This window comes from Nyctereutes procyonoides, unplaced genomic scaffold (genome assembly GCF_905146905.1).
Source record: "Nyctereutes procyonoides isolate TBG_1078 unplaced genomic scaffold, NYPRO_anot_genome, whole genome shotgun sequence".
Taxonomy (NCBI): Eukaryota; Metazoa; Chordata; class Mammalia; order Carnivora; family Canidae; genus Nyctereutes; species Nyctereutes procyonoides.
In genome coordinates, this window is record NW_026575139.1 from 12,177,965 (window position 1) to 12,196,149 (window position 18,185).

An 18,185-nucleotide genomic window follows, 5' to 3' on the forward strand; every position below is an offset into this window, starting at 1 on the left:
TGTTTTTATCCAGAAATGTGATCAACAGGTATATTCGGTTTCCTGTGTTCATCACAACTTCCCTACCCGAGAGAGACAGAAAGATACTTCAAATTCCTGCTTGAGCTGTCTTTGAGAACTAGCTGGGGCACCTTGGACAAATCAACAGGACTTAGGTAGTTTCTGTTCATTTAATCTGTAAAATGATTGGTTGAATTTGGCCAGTGTTCCAGCGTGTGGATTATGGAATCACTTGGCATGCAGCATGGTTCTGGGCGGTACCAGAGACCTTGCCATACAGAACATTAAACTCATGGGCTACAGAAGTGACGTCCTCTTCTATTCTCCATGTGATCATAGCGTGTCTTTAGGACTTCTCTCATGCTTGTTTATCTCCTTTAAGAAAGAGAAAGTCTCAGGTCCAGAACCTTTCCTCCTGTAATAGTCTGGAGCTCGAATGTTTGGTCATCGCTGTCATTCTGAGATCTATCTCCCACCTCCCACTCCAGACTTTTTATTTTTAAAAAAGTTTCTTGTGGAAAAGAAGAAAAGCAAAATGAACAGCAGCTGCCTTTCACCTAGATTCACTAAGAATTAGTCTTTGGCAGTACTTGCCTTCTTTCATACTCTTGCTCCCATGATTCTCTCCCCCTCGCTCTTTCTCTGTGTATCCTGTTCTCCTTAACTGTGGTAGTGAAGTGAATTATTAGCTCCATGTTGTTAAAAAATAAGGTTTCAGAACTAAATTGATTTTCTCAAAGCCCGCCATAGCCCAGTTTCTCATCCAAGTGTCGCTGGCTTCACTCTGAGACTGTTTTATGCCAGTTCAGTAGACCAATTATTTTGGATTTTACAGCTGTTACCTGAAACAACAAAGATCAAGAGAACCATTATCCGAGACTTTCAATTTCATTTGTTTAATAACTATTAATAGCTACCTGGGCAATTAGTTACATTTATCGAGTTTCATATTTGGAAACACCTCAAAGCAATCTTTTCCTAGCCACTTTTATGCACCCAAGACAGAGCCAAGAAACAGGAAGCCTGCAGAAAATAGATATCGCAGGGGCCATTCCCCAAAGCTCAGGGGCTGTGTTTGCAGGCAGGCCCATCAGGAATTCCTCTATCGGGTCCTCTTTCCTCCAACTTTATACCCTGTCCCCATAAGTCTCCTGGCCCAGAATAGAAAGAAAACAGGAGTGCTCAGGTAAGCATGTCCCAGCAGCAGGAAACAGCAGTGAGCCGTCTGACGGCAACGGGGAAACCAAGGCAGAAGTCTCAAGTACCACTAAGAACCATCCTCTCCACTCAGAAACTCATTTCACCATCACCCCACCCTGTGAGGGAGACGAGCCTGCTGCAGGTCGCTAGTTAGCAGTGCTGGGATGTGAACAGAAGCCTGTCTGCCTTGAAAGCCAGCTGTTCCTAGAAGGACTGGGCAGAGGTGGTATGAATCTGGGGTCACAGAGCACAGGACACAATCTGGGGGCCCTTCTGGAGACTGCTAGGACTTCATGGTGTGCACAAATCGTCACTGTGGCCTTGTCTTTGCTGAGGTTGACCCTGATGGCCCTCAAGCATTTTGCTGGTGCATATTACAGTGGGGCTTCTCACCACCAGCTTCTCTTTAGCAGAGCACTGTGGGCCCTGGAACCAGAAGAGGGGAGACTCCTTGGCTTCACTCCCTGCTACTCCATTTACACCAAGGACTCTCCTCCCCTTCTACTTTCTCTCTGGGCTGCAGCCAGGGTCTTGTGGAGCCTCACAGCCCACAGGGATGGCAAGAAAGAGAGGGTAACAGCTTGTGACTGAATTTTCTCGTTGGGCACAACCCCAAAGGCCTGCCAGGTGCCATACGTTTCGGGGGTATCCAGTAAGGTGTGTTAGGGGAGACCCACAGTATCTCCCCAGACTTCGTGCTCTCTGCTACACAATTGCATCTGCTCCAGCACTTGCTCAGTGTATGTTGTGTGTCCACTCTGGGCCCGGCACATGCTAGCCACTGGGGGACGTATCATGACCGGGCCCCATCTTGTGGAGCTAACACTCTTCACAGGAAGCACACGGGCATCACGCAGCTCGCACAGACGGTGGGAAGTGCTCTCTGTGGAGGGAACGTAGTAGGAGTGTGTACAGTTGGGGGTGTGTAGGAAGGAAGGAAATGTGTGCTCATGTTCCCCAGATCTCCTAGAAGCACGTCATTGGGTGGATGGGCTTACAGGACACAGGGCGGGCATGAGGCAGGAGCACACCTCTCCTCCCTGCCCACAACCGTCAGCCCTCCTGTCCAAGGTCAGACGCCAGGTCTTTCACAGACCTTTCCTCGCCCTCCATCTGTTCCCTCCAGCTCGAAGTGATCCTGAGTCCTGTGCGTATTCATCCCTGACCACCGCCTCTTCTGAACACCCACTGTGTCCTATGCTCTATCAGAAATACAGCTGCCATCCAGGGAGAATCAGGGCCCGCCCCTGGGACCGAGTGGCCTAAGCAGGAAAGGACATCACAGTCCTTTCCCTCAGGCCGGGCACTGGTCCACATGGACGGGCCTTCCCTCCTGCCCTCAGCCCCACAGCCAAGTGGGTGCAGTCACCCTCCCCTTTGCCAGTATGGAACCACAAGGGAATTCAGTTCATAACTCAGATGTAATGCCGTGAGACCGTGAGTCCTGATGGGAGCATATGGAAGGGAGCTAGTTCTAGGGAAATCAGAAAAACAGCGAGAGTCGGTCAGATTGTCCTAAGAGGCCATCTCGAGAACCAAACTTTGGTCTCAATCCCAACTCGGCTGTACACCAGCTGTGTGGCTTTCTAGACCCTTCTTCCAGCATCTGTAAAATAAGGATGTTCAGGTTGGCTTTCCAGAGCTGCGTGCACCCACCTATGCAGAGGGTGCCCGGCAGGGGGTGGAAGTGCCGTAGCTTACTGCTCTCCCACCTGTGACATAACCACGACTACTTCTCTGTTCCACTGTCAGCATCTTTGTGACCGTGTCTGTATTTGGTCCCACCTAGGCCGCCTCCTCAGGACCCTCCCTCAAGCCATGCGTTGATGTGAGGGGTTTGGTGAATCTTGGCAGAACGAACTGGGGTGGGGGGGCCTCTGGAAGAGAACGGGCCCAGCCGGGTGTCGGCAGGTGTGCAAAACCAAGCACAGCTGAATCTTTCCAGTTTAATGTAAGAGATGGCGCTCCCACCGCTGCCACCTCAGAAGAGTGTGGTTTTGCCATCTATGCACAAGAGGAGAGAAAATGTGGGTGCTGGAGGAGGAGCCTGTCGGGTGGGAGGTCAGGCTTCAAGATGCTGTGATGTCTGTAGAGCCAGGTCTGCCGGGGTGGTGGGGAAGATGGGGTCGGGGGTCAGGCTTTGGGATGGGGGTGGAGGGACAGGGAGGGGATCAGGCTTCGGGACCCTGTCTGCAGAGCCAGACCTGCTGGGGAGGTGTGGGTGAGGACGGGGTCAGGGGTCAGGTTATAGGTCACTGTCCACAGAGCTGAGCCTGCCAGAGGTGGTGGGTGAGGACGGGGTCGGGGGTCAGGTTTCAGGTCACTGTCCACAGAGTTGGGCCTGCTGGGGGTGGGGGGTGAGGACGGGGTCAGGGGTCAGGCTTTGGGATGCTGTGATGCTGTCTACACAGCCAGGCCTGCCTGGGGGGGTGGAGGGTTGGGGTGGGGGTCAGGCTTTGGGATGCTGTGATGCTGTCTGCACAGCCAGGCCTACCTGGGGGGTGGAGGGACGGGGATGGGGTGGGGGTCAGGCCTCAGGACGCTGTCTGCAGAGCCGGGCCTGACAGTGGGTGTAGCCCCCACCCCCCACCCCGGCTGGCAGAGCAGCAGACTGCTGGGAGCAGGGCCCTAGGTGTGAACACGGGCGCTAACCTGTGTCCCCTCCGTGTCCCTTCCCGCTGCCCCGTCCGCAGGAACGGCCTGGGCGGCTGCCGGGTGCGGACTGAGAACGAGCCGTCGTGCGGCTCCCCGGTGGTCAGCGGAGACCCCAAGGAGGATCACAACTACAGCAGCGCCAAGTCCTCCAACGCCAGGAGCACGTCGCCGGCCAGCGACTCGGTGTCCTCCTCGTCGGCCGACGACCACTACGAGTTCGCCGCCAAGGGGAGCCAGGAGGGCAGCGAGGGCAGCGAGGGCAGCTTCCAGAGCCACGAGAGCCACAGCGAGCCGGAGGACGACGAGCGCAAACACAGCCCGAAGGAGGCCAAGGATGCCCTGGGGGACAGCGGCTACGCGGCCCAGCACAAGAAGCGCCAGCATCTCGCCAAGGCCCGCAAGGTCCCCAGCGACACGCTGCCCCTCAAAAAGAGACGCACGGAGAAGCCCCCCGAGAGCGACGACGAGGAGATGAAGGAGGCGGCGGGCTCGCTCCTGCACTTGGCAGGGATTCGGTCCTGTTTGAATAACATCACCAATCGGACGGCAAAGGGGCAGAAAGAGCAAAAGGAAACCACAAAAAATTAAAAACAAGTCACTGATTTGTTTTGAACTTTCGGCCATTTGGTTTTAGCATGTCAGGAGATTTCTAATGATTTGTGGCAATATCAGCAATTTTTTTTCTTTCTTTTTTTTTTTCCTTTTGGTTTGGTTTTCTTTTCTTTCTTTCTTTCTTTTTTTTTTTTTAATTTGCCCCTCCTTTGTTTTGGACCCTTAAGAATTTTATTTTTAAAGGAGATTGAAGCCATAGAACTCATATTGACACTCAGCTGTTTTACAAAAGCTTTTCATTATCTGAAGACAAAACCGAAAAAAGCCAAAATTACCATTGCTTCCTCCAGCTTTGTCAGAAACACGTGGCTGAATCCGCAGGGATGCCAACGATGATGCCACGGGAACACCGACTCGGCACCTAGAAGGCACGCGTGCAGAGTAATCATCAATCAGGCCCAACCCTTAGGTCTAAACATGGTCAGGTTGTCCCGCCCATTGGGGTCGCAGTGCGAGGCGACTGGGGAGAAGGATGAGCCCTGGTCCCTGGGGAGCTGACCCAGGCTCTTAACCCCGGGTGTCCAGCTGTGCCAGGAAAACCCTTGGCATTGCCGTGGGTTTCGTTGCCATGAATCGTGCAGGGGTGGGTGGACGGAGTGGGGAGCGGTCTCCAGTCCTTTGTGCTTCTGAGCTGTGCGGCCTGGTATCATCTTAGGAGGTGGACTCTGGGCCACTCGTTTTACACCAGGTGTCCGCGACTAATGAGAAGAAACTGGGTCAGTTTTTAGTGACATTGCTAATCACTGAATTTTGTCCTGTATTAAATTAAGAGAATGTTTCACAAGCCATAAGCCTGAAGGTTGGCCCTGTGCACGCGCACACAGAGAGCAAGAGAGATTGAGAGAGAGAGAGAGAGAGAACTGACGCAGAAAACAAGCTCTGTCTTCTTAACTGCCCAAGTGAAAATCAAGTCCAGGAAATTACAATAGCTGTTAAGGAAGAAAATAATGGTACAGATTCTTTTTTCTGCCTGTCAAAACTATTTGATCTGAGTGAAAACAAAAAAAGCTACAGAACCTGCCATTAGTATTGTGGTGTATTTTTAAAAGATGAAAGGCACATTGATGGACAAACAAAAAAACATGGCAAAACAAACAAAAAACAAAAAAACTCCTATACTGCCCTCAAAATGGAGTTTGCAATTAATGTCAGTCAGGATTCTTCTTTGCAAAATCAGTGATTTCCACATTCAGCCAGTGTAGCCAGCAGAAATTTCTGATCCACAATGCATGGATTCCTTTGAAAAAAAAAGAAAAAAAGAAAAAAAAAAGAAAAAAAATCACAAAACACAAAACTTTTTTTTATTCAAAAAATAACAAAGTTCTTGTAAGGTAAATAATGTATTTAGCATGAAGCATGAATTATTTTCATATAAATATAGAAAATAGAAAAAAGGCTATGCCTCTAATTTTTAAGCCCTTAGGCTTAGAGTTTCTTTTGGTTTTCTCTTTTTTTTTCTTTGATTTTTTTTCTGTTGTTTTTTGTTTTTGTTTTTTTTTCTTTCTTTCTTTCTTTTTCTTTCTTCTTCTTCCCAATGATTTTGTTTTGGTTTTTTGAAGCAGGTGTTTAAGGTTTAACCTTCTTCAGGGACAAATTCTGACTGTTGGGGAATCTTACTCTGCAATATAAAATATCTTCATGTTCTGGTAGGGCCTGGATGGTGGAGCTCTGTACTGCCTTGTCTGAACTTCAGCCCCCGACCCCCCCGATTCTCTGTTGAAAAGTGTGTCTTTTCTCTTTGTACATGTTTACCATGACGCAATAATTCGAGGGCAAACTTAGTAGTGAGTGTGTATGATAGAATCAAGAGAATTCTGGGATGCTGACTTGAGGAGACCATGATGTGATTTGGTTCTAGGAAAAAAGGCAGTGAATCATTATGCAAATTCGCCAGGAGAAGGGGAAGCACGCTAATGGGCCTTATTGCATGAGGGTGTGAGTTAGGGTACCCGCGAAGGAGGGAGCGACTCGGGGGTTGGAAGGACCAGCCCCAGATGGGTTTCCTCTGAATCCACCTCCCAGTGGGACGGAGGGGCCAGCCACCTCTTCCACCTGAGCACACGACCCGACCTGGAACTAAGCCCACCTAGATTAGGAGAGCTGAATTTAGACCGGACGATGTCACGCAGACCAGAAACTCCAGTTATCTTTGCCTGAAAGGAATTGTCTTGGGAGATCCAGAGAGAAGTGTCTGAAAGAATAGGATCTCCCACCCACGTGGAGGGGAATTTTAAAACCCCAACAGGAACACCCACTCCCGGGACTCGATGTGTTGGGTGAGGGAGAGTGGGGGACCGGGGCGGGGGGGACACAGTGATCCTGAAAGACGGGCCAGTGGCCTGCCACGGGCCATCACGAGTCCAGTGGCCAGGATGGAGGGAGGGAGCTGACGCGTACCCTGTGCTTTGCTTCCTCTGGGTTGCTGATGAGAGAACCTGGGGAAAAAAAAGTCTACACCACAGGACAGGGTCAAGTTCAGTACCTGAACCTGAACGCTTCCAGCATATTAGTTCCGGGTGTAGATGCGAAGAGGATGTACTATTCAAGTGCTCCCTCCATCTCCCCGAAGTGTCTGACACCCCAAGAGCTGTGTCTGCTGCAGAGCTCAAGCAGCACTCTGATGGGTTGTCACCTGACCAAGCTCGGAAGACACCCCTTTTGGCTCCCCCACCCCACCCCCCAGGGTGAAGGTCAGACTTCCCTCCTGAAAGGCAGAGGCGACATCCAGGACTTTCTGGCGGGGACTTCTTCCAATCCAAACCCCCCCACAGTGGGCTGTCTCCCCTCATTTCATTTTTCTAAAGGAGCAAAGGCCTCTTTTAGAAAACAATAAAATGCAATGTGTGTGATTTACTTTTCTGATCTCTTTGAGAAATAGATAAATATAAAAGTGTGTTCTTAACTCCAGAACCACTCTTTTTGCATAAATACCTCATCGGGCAGCTTTCTAAGTGTTATTTCCTGAGTCTCCCTCGGCACCCGTGTGGGCGCCACCAGGGGGACTTCTAGGGGAAACTTTAGTGAGGGTACTTTTTTCTATTTTTCTTCTGTTTTTGGAGGCATACACATTATGCATAACCAAAACAATGGCTCAATTGTGTTTAACTTTGTATTTTGATCGTTGAGAAAAAAACAACAACAACAACAACAAAAAACAAGTATCAATGTGTATGTGGCCGTTTGTAGTTAAATTCATCGCAGAAGGAGGTTGCCCGCGTCCTTGCCAAGCCAAGGGGCAGGAGGCACCCTCTCTCACTCCCCTCCTCCAAGAGCAGTAGAGGATTTAAGCACAAGCCTATTTGTGAAAAGAATATTTTGCTCAAATGTAATTCACTTTAGTCTTGGAATTACTTCCCAAACGTCAGGTGTTCTTCTAGCTTCCAAACTTAGCCTATGTACTCATGAGTCTGACAGGTCGCCTGAGCACCGTTCAAGGGGTGTGGTGTTTTTGCTTTCATTTCTCCTGCTGGGAGAAGTGGCGTTTTCATGTGTCATTCCAGTATCTCACGTACTCACACGGGGCGGGGGGGCGGGGGGAGACGGGGAACTATAGCAATATTTAAAGATGCTTTGGAAAACAAGCATGAACACATCAGCACCACGACATCTACAGTTACTTGCTGTTGGCCCTCGGACCCATTTAAGAGGAAGAGACTGTAGCTCTTTTTTCTTAAATGCTCTACACATAGACAGTTATTTTTATGCTACTCTAATCGTCCTTTATCTAGTGCTACGTGGAAAGGGTCTGTCTGCATCATAGATTTTTCCCAGCCTTATTATATACCATAAGCTCCTACTTCCCTTCCCTCTCTGATCAGTACACTTTAAAGAGTTCTTTGGTAAACAAAGCTGTCTATTTGGAACCCACGTTTGGGTGGTGGTTTGAGATGGCCCAGACGACTGTGGCAGTTTCGGTCCCGGGGCCGAGTCTTTAAAAGAAGGGATGCGTCCCAGGCTTTTCCCCCAAGAGCCGACATTTCCCGTGGAGGCAAGTCGGCGCATCCAGCCCCTGCCAGGTGCAACAGGAGCTATCCCACAGGGCCTTCCAGAAGCTGCCCCAGGGACAACTGCAGGCTGCAGGCTCTGCAGAGTGGACACCGGCCAGATGGCTCCCGTGGCCCAGCTCAGCCCCGGGACGGCCCGGCACCGAGGGCTAGCGACTCGCCCTCCGGTTATCCCCACGCCACGCGTGTGGGCTCTTAGCCTCTCACCGAAGGGCTTTTGGAGAAGGAATCAGAGTTCTGTACAAGTGACCTACATGGGAGGGGTTTGCATATGGGATGGGGTTCAATTCAATGTGACTTCTCTTTTCCCTCTAAACTTGATTCAGGTTGGGACTCGTTTCTTTCTGGTGGATCACAGCTGCCCAGATGTTGCAATTGATTTTTTATGTTTCTGTAGAGAAGTTTGTTTTTTGTTTTGTTTTTTTGTTTTGGTTTTTTTTTTTTTTTGGTTTTTTTTTTTCTTTTCATCTTCAGGATTCTTGCCACCAAAAGAACACATTTGAACTCTGTGTCCCCTCTTGATTGTGACTTAACCAGTGTTGACAGTTAAATCCTTGGTGTCGTAGGTCCCAGCCCTCCAATACTATATCAAACACTGTTATGCACATAATGCAGCACTGTGATCTAATTTAAATAATACTTTTTTATTATTTATACTACTATATATAATATACATCAACACTTTTGCTATATAACCTAAGTGATAACCCTCTTTTAGTTACCTGCCAAACTCGGGACTTTGGTTTATATTGCAGTTAACACAGTTACCAAGTTGTAATGGTGTCTTCTTTTACTTTTTTTTTTTCCTCTTTGTAACGGAATGTGTAAATCAAACTATATACATTGTGTGGTGTTCCTGTTTCTGGAGTTTCATGAGGATTTACACATGGCATCCAGTGTTCTGTATAGACCCGCCTACCTTTGTGAATTCATCTGTTAACCCCTCTTCCTTGGAGAGAGCGCCAGAGGTGGTTAACTCCTTGTTTTTCTCTCTCTCCTACTGGTTATTCTTGAATTAAGCACAGACTCGTCAGCTCGGTTGCTTTATCATGAATAATGCGTGTGACCTTGAAATTCTTCCACAGTTCAGCAAACAAGTGCTAGCTTCACTGACCAAAAATTAAGGAAGGAAAATAACGATTTTTTTTTTTTTCAAAACGATCCATCTCGTAACGGCCGAAACCGATGTGTCTATGGTGCTGCATTTTGCTGTCTGTCCTTCTTTCGAAATCAGACCTAGGTGAAAGACCACTTCTGACTTTACTGTGATGTGCTCACAAGTACCCTTCCTTGTCCGTTTTGTTAGCATTGAAATCAAGACTATTTATTTGGAATCTATTCAGCAGTGTTTTTTCCACTGTATTTCATTTGCAAAAGTTGAGAACAGCCTTCCCCACCTTTTGCAAATAACTGATACTCCATATTGGAATCGCATAGACTTCGATATGGTGAGCCTATCAAACCTACAAATTGTATTTCATCCTTCCATGACTGTGGCCTGAGTTCCCCAGCCCCCACCCCCTCCCCCCTTTTTTTAGGTGAACCTTAGCACAATTTCAGTTATTTAAACATGAAGCATTTCCTGAGTATGTATGTTGAGGCCATTGAAGCTCAGAGCTGATTCAGTAACCAGTTCCATGCCGTGTTATTCACACTCACTACTTCTACTGCCGTGGTGAAAAATGTGGGTGGGGGGGAGTTATCCGGGTGTGTCTGGGAAGCATTATACACTTGTACATTTTTTTATACTCTGATTCTGTACCATTTCTGAGTTTCATTTTTGTTTTACAGAGAAAAAAAAACAGTGATAAAGCAATCAGAAGACTTAAGAGGTTTACTATCGATGCTTAGGGTCGTCTGACCTTTGCTGGCCAATAGACCCACATGGCCAAATTATAATTTTACTAGAGTAATAATTTTTCGAGAGCCAATTTTTTTTCCTCTGTATTTTCTGTATGAAACTGCCAATATCATGAACAGAAAGGGAGAACCGTAAAGGAGAAAGAAAGTGACGTTCAGTTGCGTTTGTGTTACCTAGAGGAGCAGTGTGGAGGCAGGCACGATCAGCCGAACTTTAGGGACCTGATGGTGTTGCTTTGGAGGCATCCATACCTGCATTTCGCATTCTTCATATGTAATCATATTGCCAAAGACAAACTATTTCATCATTTATTGTAAATAACACTTTTCCCCCAGACCTACCATAAAGTTTCTGTGATGTATTGTCTTCCAGTTGCAATAAAAATTACTGAGTTGCATCAATCGAAGAACAATGCCACGTAGTATTGTGTGCGCCGCGTCTCCATGTGCAAGTGCTGAGGAGTAAAATCATTTATATTTCTTACCTGCACTAGGGTGTGTGTCCTGTTTTTTACAGTTTGATTTTAGGGTCCCAGCCACACTTTGACTCTACCTACCCATCATGCATGCTTCCCGGGTTAAAAACAAAACAAAAAATCACACACCTTTTGCTAATACGCAAACTCCCAGCTGAAGGCTGGGCTCGCTTATGGGTCTCAGGACTCCAGTGGTTGGGAATGACAGCAAGCCTCCCACCACAGAACCTAGAGCTTGTGGTTAAGACAGACTCTGCCTTTCACTCGGAAGCTGTCAAACAATAAACTAAAATTCTACTTTGGGGCTGGGGCCTGCCAGCCTACGCTAGGTGCTGAGGGTTTCTTGTGGTAACTTGGAATCCTTAGACTTCCTTCTAGGATTTAATGTCACCAATCCATGACACCTGCAACACACCCCAAGAGCCAACAAGGAGCTGGATGGCAGAAGGAAGCGCTCAGACGGTTCGTAGATCACAGGCCTGTCACCATGCTGGAGGAGCAGAAAGGGTGTTCTATCTGGTGATGGTTTTGTTTCAGTGCACCGTGTACATCTGTGGGTTCCAGCGGCAGTGGTAACCTCGGGGGAGCTGGCCTGTGCACTGTCCTGCTGGGCCCCCACATTCACTGGTGTCTTACAGGTTCTCATGCCATAATTCCTGTGGTCAAGGTGTTACTGCAAGGTCAGGGGGCGCATCCGTCCCAGAGAGGCCCCTCCCGACAAGACTTCCCAAAGTGGTCACCCAGGAACCCCCATGTGGGCCAGCCTTGCTGCCATTTCCATTCCCACTGCTGAAAACCACCCATGAAGCTGTGGTGTCTCCTCCTGGAAGACAGACCTTCGGTATTTGAGGAGAACTGGTTGGGAGGAAAAGTAGAAGAGTCACTTGGGTGGAATCTATGAATCAGGTAGTTGACCAAGCTGAGTGTACATGAGGTCAAGTGTAACGGCCGGGTGGCCCCGGTAAGAAGCTCATATTAAACGTTTTTCATTAAGTCAGCCTCAAAGTGGCTAGGAAAGAGTCACCCAGACTGAGGGATCTCTGCCCAGATGATAACACCTCCAAAATTCTGCTCTGCCCTCCAGGGGATTTCGACCATCCCACAGAAGAGGAGGAAACCCTGGTCATCAGTGGTGACCTACAGGGAAGACCAAAATGCAAGGTCTCTGGGCTACAATATGGTTTAAGTGAGAAAGGAGACCAGTAGCGAAGAATGGAAATAATATGACAGGAGGAAAAAAACTGCCACCAAAGTCAAGTTCGGGGTATTAGGTATTGCATATTATTTTTGTCAATGTCTCATATGCTACCCTCATGAGGCCCCTCTTGTTTTTAATTCAAGGAGCATTTATTTGCTGTCCTGGTGACTGCTGGGTGACCAGAAGGGACTTGCAGGCTAGTGGCAGAGGAGTCCTGAGTGTGCGTGGAAGGCAGATATGCAGGTTTAAACGGTGCCCAAAAGAGCTTGGGGCCAGTCCTTCTGGAATAGAGCTTCCCGAGGTTGTTAAGAGGGAGCAATCTTACTGGACCCAGCGCAGGGTATTGCCAGGTGACTGATTTGAAAGGACAGCACTGAGATGCGTCCCTCCGCTGCTTCTGTGTGTGCTCACTTCCTTCCCGTGGATACGCATGCCTCGCCTCCCCACCTGGGTTCTCTGCCCTCAAGTCGGTGCCCGGCCACCCCAACCTCCCTCTTCAATTCACACTCCCAGTTCCTTCCCCAAAAAGAGGTCAACAAAGGATGATCAGCGTCTTTATCTTCTTATAAAGCAGCTTGGTATAAATGAAGAGAGGGAGGAAATCAAGGTACTAATAAAACTCTCTCGTGTCCCGTGACTTTCTTTCCTTTCTGCCCTGGTTCTAATAGCCACGTTTGCCGTGCTGCACTGTGCACTTGGTTGGGGAGCTGTATGTCTAAGGGTTCTTTGAACCAAACTAAGAGATTCTGGACTCTTCCTTGAAGGTGTAGTTAGTTGCTAGAGAGATGCCTTATTTGCATATCTAAGTAATACTCCTCTGATTTTTAGGTAATCGAGCTGTGGGCTCTCCCTGCATGTTAAAAATTCTTCCCGAAGGATTGAAAATGGGTTCTTTTCCAAAAAAGTCAGGCAACAGTGTTTGGCAAAGTTGCATGACCCCTGAGAGCAGGGACATTCTCCCCGGGGACTGCAGGGACCCCAGAAGACCCTTTTGTGTGTTGATGCTGTGTCAGTGGTGTTTCTCCTCTTGTCTGCTCTGCGGATGAAAAGGAAGTGTCCCAACTAAGCAGTCACCACCCTTCCAGAAAGTTTTGAACAGATGAGGGCAATTTCAGAGGGAGCCTGGGCATGCTGAGGAGGCTTTTAGGTGTGGGAGGTCCATGTCTGTCACCCTGCGCCTCAGACCCCTACAAATTAAAAGGCCCTGCATTATGTACAGACATAGTAGGTTTTGACCATTTTTCCATTGATTGGGTTACAAAACCAAGGAACTGGGGCAAGACAACTATATATTCACTTATATATGACTCAAATATAAGTGAATATTAAATGTCCACCCCTTCCCTTTGTTCCGTGTGAATAAACCTTCCCAGGATGGTTCATTTCAGTAATTTCACAGCAGCAACATCTCAATTTGAAATCATTCTTGGGCATTTTTGAATAAAGTGTCCTAACGACTTGAGAGCTGTGTTACGCTACTTCACACTGAAGCACTCAGGGAGCTCACGGCTAAATTTCCTTCAAAATGCTGCAGTTTATTTGAGAAAGATCAAGGAATTCTATTTTTTCTCATCTGCTATTCATCTCAAAACTGATCCCTAAAAATATATAATGTAGAAGCAGTGGAGTCCGATGGGGGAAGTCGGAAAGCAAGACAGTGGCTGATTCCTTAATCCCTCGGGAATACAGTTTCTTCATGAAATAGAGCCACTCTCTTCCCATCGTAAAGCTGGAAAGGGCGTTAGACACCATTGAGTCCAAACCCTCTGGTTTATGGACTGGGCTGTTGAGGCACAGAAAAAAGGGAGGGATTTGCCCAAGATGACACCGCGAACTAGTGGCATATCTGGCCTTCAAAAGAAGAAATTACCCTTCTTATCTTTTGTCATCTCCATCTGTCTAGTATGCAATTACAGTCATCATATCTGTGGAATTTTGTAGGTGGCGATTCCCCACAGGTGCACACATGTCATGTCCTCTGTGTTTTCCCTATGGCCACAGTGAAAATGACTTCTTAAATGATACGTAACATTCTATTGAGCCAATACCTGTCATCTTCATCGGTTACCTTTTCATTGTTTTTTTTTAAACAAAAGATTATTTATTTATTCATGAGAGACCCACAGAGAGAGGCAGGGACATACGCAGAGGGAGAAGCAGGATCCCAGCGGGGAGCCCGAAGCGGGACTCCATCCCAGGACCCCGGGATCACTACCTGAGCCAAAGGCAGACATTCAACTGCTGAGGCACCCAGGTGCTCCCCTAGTCGTTGTTTAAATTGCTTAGAGTAATACCACAATGAATATCTTCAGGCATGTGGCTATTTGCATATTTTCAACTCTTTTGTTAGCCGGCCTGTTGGACTCTTGGGACAGAGCTATTTGCAATGTACAGGCTTTCCAAAAGGCGTCAGAGCTAATAGCAGCGAATGAAAACACCAATTGCACTGCACCCTCCCCAGTACTGGAATTTATTTTTTTCTCCCTAAGTTTTGCTAACAGATAAAATCTACATTATCACCGTTTGAATTTTCATCCAATTATTAGCAAAGTAATTTTTTAAAATTTTTTCATAAGTTTAGGCTCATTTATTTTCTCTTTTCTAAATCATCTGTGGCCAACTCTCCAAGGGTTAAAAAAAAAAAAAAAGAGGAAAAAGGAAATCAGATACATAGATTCTTTTGCCTAACGTTGCTGATTAGCCATTAAGTGGTGCCAAGATGACCAGACCCATCAGCTGAACTCGGGTGGCCCCTTTGTCGTCAGACCCTCTAACTGCCCTTCTATTGAAACAAAAATCTCACTGCCTAAAACTTTTCACCTGAAAGTCCTTGGACTAGCCTGGAAGCCCACAAAAATGCAAACCTAAGCCTTCCTGCACATGGCAACCACCTCTACATGTGGAAACAATAACTTCCTCCCTTAGTCTTTTCCAGAATAAGCACTTCAAGGTCTGGCTACCCCTTTTTTCTTCTCTGGACATGTTCCAGTTTGTGACCAAGGTTGAGAGCTGAAAACAGAACTCCAGGTGAGTGTGAGGAGGATGAACTATCACCTCCTCCATTCTAGATCTTCTATTTCTATTCACGTAACCAAAGACTGAATTTTATTGTCAGAAGACTCATCACCCCACTGATTCAGATTGAACTTGCAATGAACTAAGACAAATCCCAGTCGTTGGTATATTTTTCCAGATACTCATTTGGGATCAAAGTGCAGGACTTTCTATTTATCTCTCTCAAATGCCACCTCCTTAGATTTGGTCCAGGTTCAAGGCTGGCTGAGATTCACACTAAAGTGGGTGTATAAGGGTCCTGATTTTGTGCCAGCTGAAGCATTTGCTTTTCCCTAACAGATCTGAGAATGTCTTTTGTATACTGATTAGGACAGAGCTGGAGCCCTGCGGGTCTGGAGAACCCACGGTAGGTCAGTTCCTTTCCCATCAGCCTACTGGGAGGGCAGATGCACTTGGCTTTATGAAAATGTACCCTACGCTTCTCTGTCCGATCGACACTGCCAAGTACATCCTGGATCTCCAGGTGTAAATCCATAGTCTTCCTTTAGAAAAGAGGGAAGAAAGTCATACTCTGTGCTAATATGAATTATGCAAATCTGAACAAAGGCAAGTGGGAAAGAATACAGTCTCACTTAATGTGCAAAACTTGAAGTGATGTAAATCCCACTTTATTCCTGTGGGAGAATTACTCTTGAAGTAGTCATGCGTTGAATGATATGAGGCCCGCGGGAACACATCCCTCACACAAGCACGTTACTCATCCATTCCTTCCTTCCTCCCCTCCTTCACTGCTTATATCTTGGTAAGCCCAACCTGGCCTCCTTGGCAGCAACTTACCAACCATTCTTTTTTTTTTTTAATTTATTTATTTTATTATTATTATTTTTTTACCAACCATTCTTATAATGATCCATCCAAGAATATTGTCCAGGGGAGAATGGAGGCTAGAGATCTAGGGTTTACAGACAGTCTCCTGTTCACAATCAGGAAAATCCAGCGCAGTGCTCCGTGGTATTTCTTCGGTGGGTGTGCAAGCCTATTTAGAGGGCTGCCCTAGCTAGCCTGTACTTAGCCTCCGAATATAGTCAAATGCATCTAAAATATTTGGGCTTCCTTTAAAAACAGTGATGGTGACAACCCAGAAGTTGAGTTTGGTTACTTCTGGCACCTATTTATTCTTTAAGTACAGGACGCCTTGTCCAGCAGGGCGCATATATTTAAGCCCACCCCCCAAAACGTGAAAGGACAGAGAAGGATGTAAGAAGAAACAGATTCAGAAAGTTTTAAAATAGACTCTCTCCTTCTCGCTCACAGTCAACCCACACTTGGCGTTCAGCGACTGCTATGTGCTGACGCGGCTTCGGTACTGGGGGTGCAGAGGAGAGCTCTGGCTCCTACCTTGGGGCGTCGTCCCCTCCGAAAATCTAGCTGTGCCAGTGTCTCGCTAGCAGCCGCTCAGTAGTGGGTGGTGTTGTTTAGACATGAAAAAGCCGGCTGCAAAGAACAGTAGGGCCTGGCCCCCCTTGCCCCCCTCGGCTCCCCACCTCTGCCAGTGGCTGTGAAGGCAGGAAGCAGGGCCCCAGGCTGGCAGAGCTCAGCTAAGGAGCGTCAAGGAATGAAGTGGCGCCACAGTCCCCCTCGTGCCTGTCCCCGCACTCAGGGTGTCCATCCCTCACAGCCACCCCACCCTGCCCTCTGTCTGACATCCTCCCACGCACCCTAAGCTCTGCCTGCCACCCCGGTTCCTCCGCAGGGCCCGGGAGCCCTCCATGCGGGGCCCCCACCTGCCCCCAGCCCGATCCCCTTCCCCCTGTGGGGCCCACCCCGAGCTCCAGCTGCTCAATAAGCTCCACTTGCTGGGATGTCCCCTGGCATGGACTGTGCTTTCTGCGTTTCTGGAATGTTCTCTCAGGCCCCACATCTTCCCTCTGGGTTCAACTTCTGTACTCTCTGCTCCCAAGATCCCTGTAGTTTAAGTCCCTGCATTCTAGCACTTACCATGCTTCCTTCTAGCTGTTCACCTCCCAATCTGTGCCACGTTGTCCCAAGGAACAGGCGTCCTGCCCCATACATCCCCCCCCCCCGGGGGGCTGCCACAGCACCTGGGGCTCAGTGGTCACTCAGCAGCTTTAGGGCGCATAAGCTGTTGCTTGGACCCTCGCCTGGATGCTCCCCCGGAGAGACTTGTGTGCCCTTCTCCAGCTGTGGCCAGAGCAGGATGGAGGGGAGCTGGACATGCGTGTGGGACACGTGGGAACACAGTCTCACCTCCTAACGTGGAGTTTCTGGAGGTGAGGCCTCGCTCACCACCCTGCGTGGGGGTTCGGGAGTGGACCAGAGATGCTTTGGCCTGGCTCGGCCAGGCCGCGTCCACGCCCGGACTTTCTGCCTGCAGACGATGCCGCAGCTGTGGTCAGCAGGGCGAGGGGACCACCAGCAATGTCGCAGCTGGAAGGGCACCTGGGGCCTCTGGACCAGCCCTCCCCAGGCCCCACCAGATCTCCCACCTGTCAGGCCAGCCCAGCCTCGCCTCCCACTGCCTGTGGGTGTTAGGGGTGTGGGGGCAGGGGGGGCAGCGGGGGGACCCCCAAGGGACCCCAGCCTTCGGCCGGGCCTTTGTTTCCAGCTCCTCTGACGCGGGCTGGCCCTGTGGGCGCCTGTTTGCTCAGGGGAGATCACATCACCACATGTCCGCACCCACACTCTGAGCCCGGCTGAGGCGGAATCCTCGAATCATCACTGGGGGGGACAATCGATGCTCTCGTCCGGCCTTTAATGACAATCAGTCCTCTCTGGGGCTCTTTGCTAAGTAAGTGTCACTGAGAACAGTTGCAGGTCATGAACCTGCTCACCGGCCTGGAATCTGCAGCTCCCCCCCCCCCCCCCCCCCGCTGCTGGGAGTCAGGGCGTCTCGCTGCCGGCTTGTCCTCCGTCGGTCACCCCCTGTGCTCACTGTGCAACTCATGTTCCTTCTGGTCCGTTTTTTAAGTGAACATGACAGCTCCACTTCATCAGGAAAGAGAGTCCATCCTTGTGCCTGATCTCCAAGGACAAGGCTGGGGAATGCCAAGTGTCGGGGGGGGCCCTCTCTGCTGACCCTCAGACAAGGAGGCCAGATGCTGGAGCCAGGCACACTAGGTCCCCTGTCCCAGCTCTGCCCTAGAC

General features: G+C 48.8%; 1 protein-coding gene across 1 annotated transcript in view; it reads left to right on the forward strand.

Annotated features, from left to right (window-relative positions):
- Positions 1-10,733, forward strand: part of FOXN3 (forkhead box N3) — a 223,533-nt gene extending 212,800 nt beyond the window's left edge. The window contains exon 8 of the mRNA XM_055303583.1: positions 3,894-10,733. Within this exon, the coding sequence (XP_055159558.1) occupies positions 3,894-4,443 (550 nt within the window). The 3' untranslated portion in view covers positions 4,444-10,733. The remainder of the gene's footprint in view (positions 1-3,893) is intronic.
- Positions 10,734-18,185: the final 7,452 nt, after the last annotated feature.